Raw genomic sequence first — 13,026 nt, 5'->3', positions numbered from 1 at the left:
TCATAAATAGCCATCCATCCCATAATTATTTTAATCACCCTTATTGCTATTGTGCCATACATTTCCCTATAAATATTGCTTTAATTACATCCTACAAATTTTGATATTTGTCTTTCAATTATGGTTTGTAGGAGACAAGGGTTAATAGAAAACCTGCGGAATTTATTGGGAGTGACTGGCTTCAAAGTGGCTTCAGCAGTAAACTTGGAGACTGTTATCTGCTTACTTGGAGGACAGTCTGAGAGGGAGAGGATGTTTGTTTTTTCTGAAGCCCCAAGGTCTTGTTAGCTATCTCTTGTATGTAGGGAGTAATATACTGAAAAGTAGGCACTCTGTTTTATCGCGAAATGTATGCATGCTTTTAGTCACATAAACCCTGCAGTATATAAGCAGGAACTAGTTAAGAATAAAGTGGTCTGTTGTCTTTACTGCTAAAGCTTCAGACCCCCTGATCCCAGTCTCACTCTCGTTTTACTTTAACATTCTTTAGGGTCATAACAGCGGCCAACAATGGTTATTTCTCAGAAATCTTTCTGTTACTGATTTCTAATTTAATTCCATTTTGGTCAGATAACATATTTATTATAATTTGAATCCTTCTAAATTTATTGAGATTTGTTGTATATCCCTGAATATTGTTTATCTTTTAAAAATACTTTTGCAATTTTTAGAAAAATTTTGCTCTTTTTTTAGAGTGTTCAATAAATGTCAGATCATGGGGATGGATAGTTTTGCTCAAGTCTTTTGCATACTTTCTGAATTTCTGAATATATTTCAATCAATTATTGAGTCAAGAGTGCTGAAATTTTTGCCCATAATTATGGATTTGTCTTTTTCTCCTTATGGTGTTATCAATCTTTTTTCTGTGTATTTTGAAACTCTGTTATTATATGCACAATCATGTAGGGTAGTTATGTCCTCTTGAAAATCAACCATGTTATTATTTTGGCTTTAACTCTCAGGTATTTTAGATCATTTTAATTAATAAAAATATTGTTTTAAGTTTACCCATCATTACTTCTTCTGGTGCTTTTCATGCATTTGGTAGGAGTATATTTCTATCTGGCTGCAATATTTGTCTGAAGGACTCATTTTAACATTTATTGTAGGACAGGTCTCCTGGTGACAAGTTCTTTTAGCTTCTCTATTTCTTAAAAGTCTTTGTTTCACCTTCAATATTGAAAATTTTTCTTTTTGAGTATTTAATTCTAGGTTGCTCTCCATCCTGCCATCCCTCCCACCCCAGGATTTTAAAGATTTGCTCTATACTATTCTGGCTTGCATTGTTTCTGTGTAGAAGTGTGCTGTATTTATTCTTTGGCAGACTTTTAAAGATTTTCTCTTTATGACTGATTTTAAGCAATTTTATTATGTTAGGGTTTAATAAGATTCTATGATTAGTGGGTTTAATTTTTCCACTGAATTTGAAACATTTTTATTCATTTATTAAAGAATTTTTTTTGTCCTGTCCAAGTCCTTTTTTGAGAAGACTCCAAGTACACCAGTACATTAATTAGGCTGGATGATTTGTCTCACATTTCCCTAATACTCTGTTCATTTTATTTCTTTGCGTGTTTTATTTAGAGAGTTTCTGCTACTATTTTTCCCAGTTTACTAGTTTTTTTCTTCAACATCTACTGATTTTAAATGCATTCAGTTTGTTTTTTCTTTATGCAGTGCACTATTCAAGTCTAGGAATTTGATTTGAGTCTTTTAAATAATTCCCATGTTTTTACTTAATGCACTCAATCTTTCTTCTAGCTTCTTTAGCATATGGATTACCATTTTAAAGTCTTTTCCGATAATTATTTTCACCTGTTTAATTTTTGAGTCAGTTTGCATTCATGCAGATGTTGTTATCCTCATTATTTGTTGCATTTTCTTATTTTTAACACCTTATTATTTTGGATTACATATTAAAATTATGAATTTTACCTTCTTCTAACTGGAATTTATTTGTATCCATGTAAGATTTCTTGACTTTGAAGTCACTTGGAAACAGTTTTGTGCTTTCAGACTTTATGACTATCTGTGTTGGATGGATCAGAGGAATATTAAATCTAGTACGTTTTTTTTTCCCCAATAGAGAGAAAATCCTTCAGAATATTCTACCTAATAACCAGAAAACTGTGACATTTTATATTCTGTTCTGTGTGACCAGGAACTATTTCAGCTCCTGTGTGGGTTCAGAGTGTTGCTATCTGCAATACTTTGGGATTTGGGTTTTAGGTAATGTCATCACATATGTGTGATGATCATTTGCTCAACTGAATACTAGTGAAGGACACTGTAGAACACCAGATATGTCTGTCTTTTCTCTTGGTACTCCTTCCTGTGAATTATGGCCTCTTTACCTTAGTTGGAATTCCAACTCCATCTTCTCAATTCTGGTAGACTAAGGAGCTCCATATGGGTTTCTCTCTCTGAATTCTCTCCAAGCAGTAAGATGAAATAACTGTTTTACAGGAGTCACTGTCCTTCATTGTCCCATATTAGAAAACTGGTTTTATATATTTTGTACAATTTTTAGTGGTTTAAGCTCGAGAGTATGTATGATGCCTGCTGTCTTTCTCAGCTTCAGCATATTATATTTTTATTTTTTCATACTATTAAAACATTTTCTACAGTTGTTTATCTTTTAAAACTTAGAATGTGTCACATACTGTAACTTATTGCTTTGCTTCTTCTAAATATTCCTGCAGCCATTTCTTTTCTTTGCTTACCTATGTTTTATGCTTAAATTTTGTCTCCTCTTAAAACATTGGATATTGGTTTTGTTTTTTTGCTTGTTTATTTTGTTTACAAATTCATACCCCAGATTGAAAGGTTATTTAAAATAAGGCATCATCTACACCCAAACTATCTTTGGATTTTTCTAGCTACATGTTTGACAGCAGCAAATGTTTGCATCTTCAATTTATGAAGTACTTTCTCTTATGGTATAGAAATGATGGAATTTGCTGGGGTAGGAGTTTGCTGTCAGGAATATCAGGGATGGTCTGCAGTAGGAGATGAGTTTAGAGACAATAGTTTGTAATATAGCTTAGGCATGTGTCAAGCAAAAAAAAAAAATTGCAAAGAACCCCAAAAAGCCACAATACTTTGCAACCCCTCCCATAAAAGAGGTGTAAAGGGAGTCTATTTCAATATCCCATCAATGCTACCTTTATGACTGCTTTTTACCAGGTAGCTTCTAACATAGAATATTTTAGTGGAAATAAAGAATATAAGAACTATGTGATTAGTTGGTTGTTTCTAAGTGTTTTGGAGAACTTAGAGAAAGAAATATAATTAGCTCAGGATTTTAATTCCCCAGGTAAAGGTATGAAAAAGGAACCAAAAAGCTATAATTTTCCACAAAGAAATCCTTAGCTCCTGTAACTGAGGGTTGAAATTTCTGGAAGCTAACCCCAGTCTAATCTTGTTGATAAATTAATTAGTATATAAATTGACTTCACAACCTCCCAGGGCCACTTATCTTAAAGGTATAGCATTGGTAAGAGAATTTGAGATCCTAAAATTAGAAGAGCACATATGTGTGAATTATATTGAAGCTCCAAATTCTGCCCAGGCTTCTTTGCCAGAGAAGCAGATGTTTATATCTTGCCTCATGAGTTTGATCTCCTCTTATCTGAAGAACTCTGACCTCCTCTGAGGTTGTTTCCTAGCAGGATAATGCTCAACTTTTTCAAGACCATCCTTATGTAGTCACATTGCTATGAGTCCAATAACAAGACTCAAATTCCAACAGACACCAGCACATTGGGTAAACAATGTGACCAGGAGGAGGTACCATACAAACTAACATTATATTAAGGTTTTTAAAATTTATATCAAAAGAAACCTAAAGAATAGCTATAGAAATGGATCATAAGGGTTTTGGATCAGGGTAGAGGGAGCATAATGTTGAATTGGGTAGAATTTTCTGTTATGAATGTTATAAATAGAGATTTCTGATTCAATATGTTGTCCTAGGTGCTGGAAGTGACTATTTGGACCCAAATGTGCCCCACTGATGAAATTGAGATTCCTGAACTTTCTTGTTATTTTGTGGAGGAACACATTAGTATATTTAGGGAGATAGAGATTATTATGTAATACCTGTTCACCTATTTTCTACCAATATCCCCAGGAAAGTCCAGAGGACCCTCCCTGTACCAACACTTGAAAAATACACTGTTGAAGTGGACCCTGTCCTCCCCAAGGGCTTTGTAGTGGCTATACTCTGATGCCCATGGTGACAACAAGAAATGGCACTAATGAAAAAAAAGTCCCTCTTAATTCGATGGGATGATGGGAGCCTAGAGTGCAAGGACCAAATGCAACAATTAAACCTGAGAAAAAAGGTAAATATAGTTACTATCATGGGCAGCAGAACCAAGGTGAAGATTACGGAGGTTTGACCCACTGAGATCTCTGGTGTTGGTAAATGATCACGTTGTCCTTAAGACTGAGTGGATGGACAGCCTACTCCATGTTGCTTTATTTGCGTAAGTTGAAGAGCTTAAGTTTTCTGAATTGGAGTCTTATTTGAATGACCACATTAGAGGGTCAGGTCATGGCTTCTCAATCAATTCCCGGACATGAACCAGTTCACAGACTCATAGCCCCTAAAATAAAGAGGAGGTCATGTTTCCTTAAAGAAGGAACTTACTGCACTGCCAAAAATTTATTTAGTAAATTTTCTTCTTAGCGTTCCCATATAACAGAGCTATGACCCATTCCTTACGTGACTGTGCCTTGAGGAAGAAGAAACAGTTAAAATCTCATCATCTGGCAGAATCTACACATTCTTTCCCAAATTGTGGAGTAAAAGTCATTATGATAAGAAATGCCAACAAAGTGCCTTTATCAGTTTAAAATAGTAAGCCAAAGTAATATTACATACTGGAAAGAATTGCAGAGATTGATGTGAACATTAAGAGTTGAAAGATGTAGGCTTATGATTCTTGCCAGGTTTTACTAGTTTATTTGTGCTGTGCTGAATTAAAATGGGTTTTAGAGATTGACAGGATATTATAAAATTAATCAGATGGTGACTCAATTGCTGCTGCTGTTCTTGACGTGGTTTCTGTCTGCAGCAAACCAACATCTTCCATGGTACCTGGCAGGCAGTTATTGATGTGTCAATTGTTTCTCTTGCTATATCTGTACATTAGTATTACCTGATGTCAACAGAGATGATCCTGCAGAGATGATCCTGAAGGAATGCAGTGAAAAGATATCTTAACAGTAGGGAGTACTCTGAACCATGTACAGGCATACCTCATTTTATTGCTCTTCACTTTATTGTGCTTCACGGATATGGGGTTCTGCAAATTGAAGTTTTGTGGCAACCCTGCATCGAGAAAACCTACTGGCACCATTTTTCGAACAGCATGTGCTCACTTTGCGTCTCCATGTCACATTTTGGTAATTCTTGGAATATTTCAAAATTTTCGTATCAGTTACGGTGATATGTGATCAGTGACCTTTTATGTTACTGTTGTATTTGTTTTGAGGTGACCCATATAGGTCGGCAAACTTAAGCAATAAGTGTTGTTTGTGTTCTGACTGCTCCACTGACTAGGAATTCCTCTTTCTCCTTCTCCTTGAGCCTCCTTATTTTCTGAGACGTAACAATATTGAAATTAAGCCAATTAATAATCCCACAGTGGCCTCCAAGTGTTCAAGTTAAAGAAAGAATCACACATCTCTCACTTTAAGCAAAAGCTGGAAATGATTAAGCCCAGTGAGAAAGATATGTCAAAAGCTGAGATAGGCTAAAAGCAAGGCCTCTTGTGCCAAACAGTTAGCCAAATTGTGAATGCAAAGGAAAAGTTCTTGAAGGAAATTAAAAGTGCAACTCCAGTGAACACACAAGTGATAAGAAAGCAAAGCAGCTTTATTGCTGTTATGGAGAAAATTTTAGTGGCCTGGATAGAAGATCAAACCAGCAACAACAACATACTCTTAAACCAAAGCCTAATCCAGAGGAAGGTCCTGACTCTCCTTAATTCTGTGAAGGCTGTGAGAGGAAGGAAGCTGCAGGAGAAAAGTTTTAAGCTAGCAGAGATTGGTTCATGAGATTTAAGGAAATTAGCCATCTCTATAATGTTAAAGTGCAAGGTGAAGCAGAAATAAGTTGTCAGCATATCTAACTAAGATAATTGATGAAGCTGGCATCACTAAAGAACAGATTTTCAATGTAGACAATACAGCCTTCTTTTAGATGAAGATGCCATCTAGGACTTTCATAGGTTGAGAGAAGAAGTCAATGCCTGGCTTCAAAGCTTCAAAGGACATCCTTAGTCTACTTTATGTTGAAGCCAATGCTCATTTACTATTCTGAAAAACCCAGGGCTCTTCCAAATGATACTAAATCTACTCTGCCTGTGCTTTATGAATGGATTTGAAATATGGTTTACTGAATATTTTAAGCTCACTAGTGAAATGTTTCAAAAGGACACTGACAATGCACCTGCTTACCTGAGAGCTCTGATGGAGATGTACAAGATTAATGTTGTTTTCATGCTTGTTAATACAGCATCCATTCTGCAACCTGTGGATCAAGGAGTCATTTTGACTTCCAAGTCTTATTATTTAGGAAATGCATTCCCTGAGATTATAATTGCCATTCAGATCCTTTGATATAGCTGAGCAAGGTAAATGGGAAACCTTATGGAAAAGATTCACCATTGTAGATTCTGTTAAGAATATTCATGATTTATGGGAGAAGGTCAAAATGTCAACATTATGAGGAGTTTCGAAGAAGTGATTCTACCCTTGTGGATTACTTTGAGGGTTCAAGATCTCAGTGGAGAAGTTTTGCAAGTTTAAGTTTCAGACCACTGCAATAAAGTGAATATTGCAATAAAGCCAGTCACATGAATTTGTTGGTTTCACAGTGCATATAAAAGCTATATTTATATTATATTATCATCTATTAAGTGTGCATTAGCATTATGTCCTGCAGATGTGGAAGAAACAGCAAGAGAACCAGAATTAAAGATGGATCCTAAGATGTGACAGAACTGTTTCAATTTCAAGATAGAACTTGAACAAATGAGGTGCTGCTCTTTAAAAATGAGCAAGGAAAGTGGCTTCTTGTGATAGAATCTACTGCTGGTGAAGGTGCTGTGAACATTGTTGAAATGACAACAAAGGATTGAGAATATTACATAAATTTAGTTGAGAAACTCCCAGGCTACAGAGAAATCTTTCAAGAAAGGAAGAGTCAATCGATGTGGCAAACTTCATTGTTGTCTTATTTAAAGAAATTGCCACAGCCACATCAACCTTCAGCAAGCACCACCCTGAACAATCAGCAGCCATCAATATGGAGACGACTCTCCACCATCAAAAAAGGTAACTTTCTGAAGTCTCAGTTGATGGTTAGCATTTTTTAGCAATAAGATATTTTTAAATTAAGGTATGTACATCGTTTTTTTGGACATAGTGCTAATGCACACTTAATAGATGATAATATAATATAAATATAGCTTTTATATGCACTGTGAAACCAACAAATTCATGTGACTGGCTTTATTGCAATATTCACTTTATTGCAGTGGTCTGAAACTTAAACATGCAATATCTCCAAGTTATGCTTATACCGAGTTGGTCATTTTGCATGGAAAGAGAGATAGCCAAATGTATGGGTGTACACTAATTCATATTTAATGGCTAATGACTTCACTGTTTACTCAGAATCTTGTTTATTCAAAAATTGTTTAATCAATTGTGTTTCTAACAACTGATAACTAAGAGGTATGTGGTTAGACCTTGTTCTAGTTTGCTAGCTGCTGGAATGCAACACACCAGAGATGGATTGGCTTTTAATAAAAGGGGATTTATTTTGTTTGTTCTTCAGAGGAAAGGCAGCTAACTTTCAACTGAGGTTCTTTCTTACATGGGAAGGCACAGGATGGTCTCTGCTGGCCTTCTCTCCAGGCCTCCGAATTCCAACAACTTTCCTCAGGGTGATTTCTTTTTGCATCTCCAAAGGCCTGGGCTGAGCTGTGAGTGCTGAGATGAGGTATGCTGAGCTGCTTGGTCTGTGCTATGTTGAGTCTCTCATTTAAGCACCAGCCAATTAAATCAAACATCATTCATTGCAGCAGGCATGCCTCCTAGCTGTCTGCAGATGTAATCAGCAACAGATGAGGTTCACATACCATTGGCTCATGTCCACAGCAAGAGAGCTAGGTACCTTCTCCTGGCCAAGTTGACACCTGAATCTAACTTCCACAGACCCTTCACAATGTACACAAAGTTGTGAATATATTATATTTGCTTTCCACGTAAATGCTCAACAAAGAGTAACTTGAGCAGAAGAAGAAATTAATAATCAGATGAAGCAGATTACCCATTTGTGGGTAATCAGTTAGCCTCTTTCTCCCACCTCTCTTGTCCTTGTCCAGTGAGAATATAAACACAATGACCATGGTGGCAGGGATAGAGCCTGTTCTTCAAACGGGTTGGTCAGTATCTCCTTCTCTGATTCTAGAGCCTTCCACATTTTTTTGTAACTCTAATTCTTCATTTGTTAAATGAATCATTGAAATATGATTCTGTATAGTTGTTCTTAATAAGTTAATTTTCATTAACCAGCACTGATAAAACTGAAATTGAAACTGTAGCTCTCCTCCCCAAAGTAAAATTTTTAAATAATATTTTTCAATTTGTTTCCAACTCTGAATCTTCTCATTTACCAAGAAGTATGAGAGTTGTTAGAAGATTTAAAAAATACATTTTGGCATAATAAGATCAATACTAATGTTTTAATTTTGTGATTCTAGACTTTGGTCTCCAAATTTAGGATAATGCCTGTGGCAATTTATAGCACTCTTAGTTCTTTATGGTACAAGATCATTTCTTGTACCAAATCTGCTGATATCTAGGTGGTAGTAGTACATGCAAGACTTTCCTTAGAAGTTCACAATTAAGGGAGAGCAATGATAAATGAATGTATCTCTGAATACTGAGGTTATATTTGTATATGGTGTAATGAAGAGAGGTTTTATTGCAGCCTATAGAATTGGGATTTTTTTTGTGTAGAAGATAATGACCCATTAGAAAGATGTAAACTGAAAAAGGAGCTCTTGAGATGTTTTATGAAAGCATCATTGGAAGAGGTAAGCCATAAGGAGACCACTGAGGACATTTTTAATAATATAGGTGAGACTTTGGATTGAAATTGTGACAAGAGGGAATAAAAAAAGTGATGAATGCAGTAACAATAATGTAGAAATGTTTAGAAGCATGAAATAATTATGCAGAGGGGATTTTTCACTGAAGTCTGAATTATGACTCTTTGGGAGATAGAGATAAAAGTGTTTAGCTTTCATATGGCCCAACCCTGAGTCTTCCATATTCCCTTTCCTTAGCATATGAGTGCTGTCATCTTTATAACTATTGGTAAATTTGATTATTTTCAATTAAAGACATTGTGAAAATTAGGATTTCTATGCATTACAGCTCACATCATCTTTCATGCCAGATAGGCTTATATTGGCAATTTGTTTCAGAGTAAGGTTTCCTTTCAGTGACTGGTATGACACAAGGGCAAGAAAGAGCTAAGTTACTCATGGAAATTGCATTGATATTTAGAGTAGATGGCTAATTTTATGAGACATTATTGTTTACTCCTAGGCATGCCTAGACAGAGACACTTTCATCTAATATTGAGAAGGGAACTGGTTATTTGACCTGAAAAATACCTGACATTTTCCATCATAACCTTGTGATCATTAGACCAGTTGCAGCAGCATCATATGGGTGCTGGTTGAAACAGATCCTCATGTTCCACCAGCCCTATTGAAGAAGAATCTGTATTTAACAAGATTTCTGGGTGATTTTCAAATAAAAATTTTGAAACTATCTATATGAACTATTTTAGAAACTGACCTAAAGTTTCTGTGAAGTGTCTGTAGAACTCACTGGACCATAAATGAGGTGCTAGTTATAACATGTATTGAAATTCACAAGGGAAAAACCTGACTGAAGTGGCATTAGTGGCACCATTTGCCTCCATTTCTTTCTTTTCCCTGTCCAGTCAATTCTCACTTTGCTTGGATGGCAGCTCAATTTTGAAACCAAAAGGTATGAGATATTCCAAAAATTTCTAAAAGCACAGATATAATAACATCTATTGGATTTGAGGAGAGAGATTGGGAAATGTTGGGAGAATTGAAATCTCTTCCTTTGGTTTATTTTGCTTTATAAAAATATATATCCAATCCTGGGAGACTACATTTAGAATTCTGGAACTGAAAGGTCTACTATGATACCATGACTCATATTTTTAGACTCAACTGTCAATTTGTATGAATTCATACTAGCCAAACTATGTAGGACTCCGTGGTCTTTTAGACCATTGCACCCAACCCTAAGAGCTTTCATTCACAAAAAAAGAAACAGACAACAGGTCTGTAAGAGGTTCATTTTGTTCAGCATAGTCTTATAGAAAAAGATGAGTATTGAGGTTTTAGATCTTTCAGCCCAGAGCTATGGATATATTAGACTGCAAATTGCTAGACACCTCTGCGGATTTCAGAAACAATTGTTCTAGCACTCATGGGTTATTTTTCCTTTCTGGTGATGAAGGCTTTTCATTTGCCAGATGAACTGATGCCTAGAAGATATCCAAAAACATGAACAAAATTGTTTGTTGAGGATTATTTATATAAAAAGGCTGATATATAAATTTAGGTCATTATTAACTTTTAACCTTCTACATCTATTCCTTTGCTATCAGTTTTTTGTTTTTTTTTTTTAGGAAAATGAGAAATAAACTTAGGTTCGGGTTGCCTTATATGATGAATGTGACAGGTAGAACTGAAGGTAGGGGAGTGAATAGCATCACTCCAGGAAAGCATGCACATTAGAAAGAGAAGGAGGCCTAGGACAGACCCTGAGAATCTCTGACATTTAAAGGTTGAGGAGAGGAAAGGCAGCCAACCAGGGAAAGTGACAAGAACTGACTGGACAGGGAGAAGAAAGAAATGGAGGCAAATGGTGCCATTAATACCAAGAGAAAGGCCAAGAAATAACTCCCAAGTTTGGAAGTGGTTACCAGGGTCAAATAACACAGGAGGAGAAACATGAAGCAAGGGCTAAAAAGTGTCCATTAGAATTGGCCAGAGGAGGCCACTGCTGACCTTGGTGATAATGGTGTAGGTGGATTGGCAGGGTGCAAATTAGATTTGCCCTCATTTTTTTGAGTTATGAAAATTCTGAGTCAGAAAGGAGATGTTAAGAAGGCACAGTCCTTTCTTTTAAACTCTTTATAGGAAAGTTCCTTTTTAATAATAAATTTATGTACTGAAATTTATCAATTAGCCTATTTATTCTTTCTTGCCTACTATGGAGAAAGCTAAAGCTTTGAGTTCTGTTCCACAGAGTTCCTGTAGCAGGATGGTTTGCATTACAAAAAATGAGAAATAAATCACCTCTACCCATTCATCTTGGGATAGTGTACCTCATACCAGGAAGGAGTCCAGGATTGAATAACTTTTGCCCTAAAAAAACTATTTATCTAAATAAATGAATCAACAAACATAAAATTCAATTTTTTTGTTGCTATCTGTTTGTGTTTCAGACATAGAGATGATTAAGTCTTGTTTAGACCTCTAGAAATCTATCTTCATATCATCTTAAGAAAACACACCATTATGAAGGAAGGTTTATTTGAAATAAGACCATGATCCTTATTTTAGTCTTTGGTTTCAGGAATAATAGAAAATAAACTTTGGTGGTTAAACAGAGTGATTAGAATACATGGAAAAGAAGAAATACTTAGACTCATATATTTTTAACAATTAAAACCAGTCTCCTAATTCCTTGAGAGAAATACAATCTTTTTTATTGCCTCCTTGAAAGCTTGTTTGACTTGCTTATTTCGTAGAGTATAAATGAAGGGGTTCAACAAAGGGATGACTGAGGTGTTGAGCAATGACACCACCTTATTAATGGCCACCCCTTCCTTTGCTGGTTTGATATAGATGAAGATGCAACTCCCATAGGTGATGGAAACTACAACCATGTGGGAAGAACAGGTGGAGAAAGCCTTTTTCCTTTGTTGAGCAGAAGGAAGTCTTAAAATAGTCTTGATGATATACGTGTAGGACAAAATCACACACACTAGTGTGACTATGAGGGTCAGCACAGCCATGATTAAAACAAGTTGTTCTATGAATTCCGTGTCTGAACATGCGATCTTCAAAAGAGGAGAGGCATCACAGCCAAAATGGTCAATGAGATTGGAGCTACAGAAATCTAACTGCACTCCCAGGCTGAGAGGTGGGAGTATGATAACTAACCCAGCCAGCCAACAGCAGAGGACAAGCATGGTGCACACTCTGCCACTCATGATGGTGGTGTAGTGCAGGGGCTTGCAGATGGCCACATAGCGGTCATAGGACATGGCAGTTAGAAGGAAGAATTCGGTTGCTCCAATAAGGATGACAAAAAATAATTGTATAGCACAAGCATTATAAGTAACACTTTTGTCCCCAGTTGTCATGCTGTACAGGAATCTAGGAACACAGACAGTTGTAAATATTATCTCTAAGATGGAGAAATTCCGAAGGAAAAAGTACATAGGTGTTTTGAGGTGGGAGCTCACCAGTGTGAGGAGGATAATGATTAGATTTCCAGAAACAGTGAAAATGTAGGTGAGAAACAGAAATAGTGTCAGAAAAACCTGTATCCATGGGTCATCTGTTAGTCCTAGCAAGATGAATGTTGTAATTGAAGAATGATTTTTCATCACTGTCTGTAGATATATAAAGAACACATTTTAATAAATCGTAAACTTGGAATCTGAGTGGCAGATTAGAAAAGTAATATTTCAACATAGTATTCAGTGAAAATACAAGCAAGGGACACCATGCCCATTCTTCTTTTATTTGATCATCAGTAATGCTGAGGTAGAAATGATTGAATCCTCTTTTGCTTATCTTAATTCTGTTTTATCCAGGCCTTCAGAATAGGGTTAACAGAAAATATTCATCTCAAGTTTCAATTCCAGTACAATTAAAAGGC

At 35.9% G+C, this 13,026-nt stretch overlaps 1 protein-coding gene across 1 annotated transcript; it reads right to left on the bottom strand.

Annotated features, from left to right (window-relative positions):
* Positions 1–11,815: 11,815 nt before the first annotated feature.
* Positions 11,816–12,751, bottom strand: LOC143690108 (olfactory receptor 6C2-like). Its single transcript, XM_077168097.1, has one exon. It carries the CDS (start codon positions 12,749–12,751, stop codon positions 11,816–11,818), a length of 936 nt encoding a protein of 311 aa, XP_077024212.1.
* Positions 12,752–13,026: the final 275 nt, after the last annotated feature.

This window comes from Tamandua tetradactyla, chromosome 7 (assembly GCF_023851605.1).
Source record: "Tamandua tetradactyla isolate mTamTet1 chromosome 7, mTamTet1.pri, whole genome shotgun sequence".
NCBI classification, from domain to species: Eukaryota; Metazoa; Chordata; class Mammalia; order Pilosa; family Myrmecophagidae; genus Tamandua; species Tamandua tetradactyla.
The sequence above is the reverse complement of the archived record's forward strand: the minus strand, read 5'-3'. Positions and strand labels throughout refer to the sequence as shown.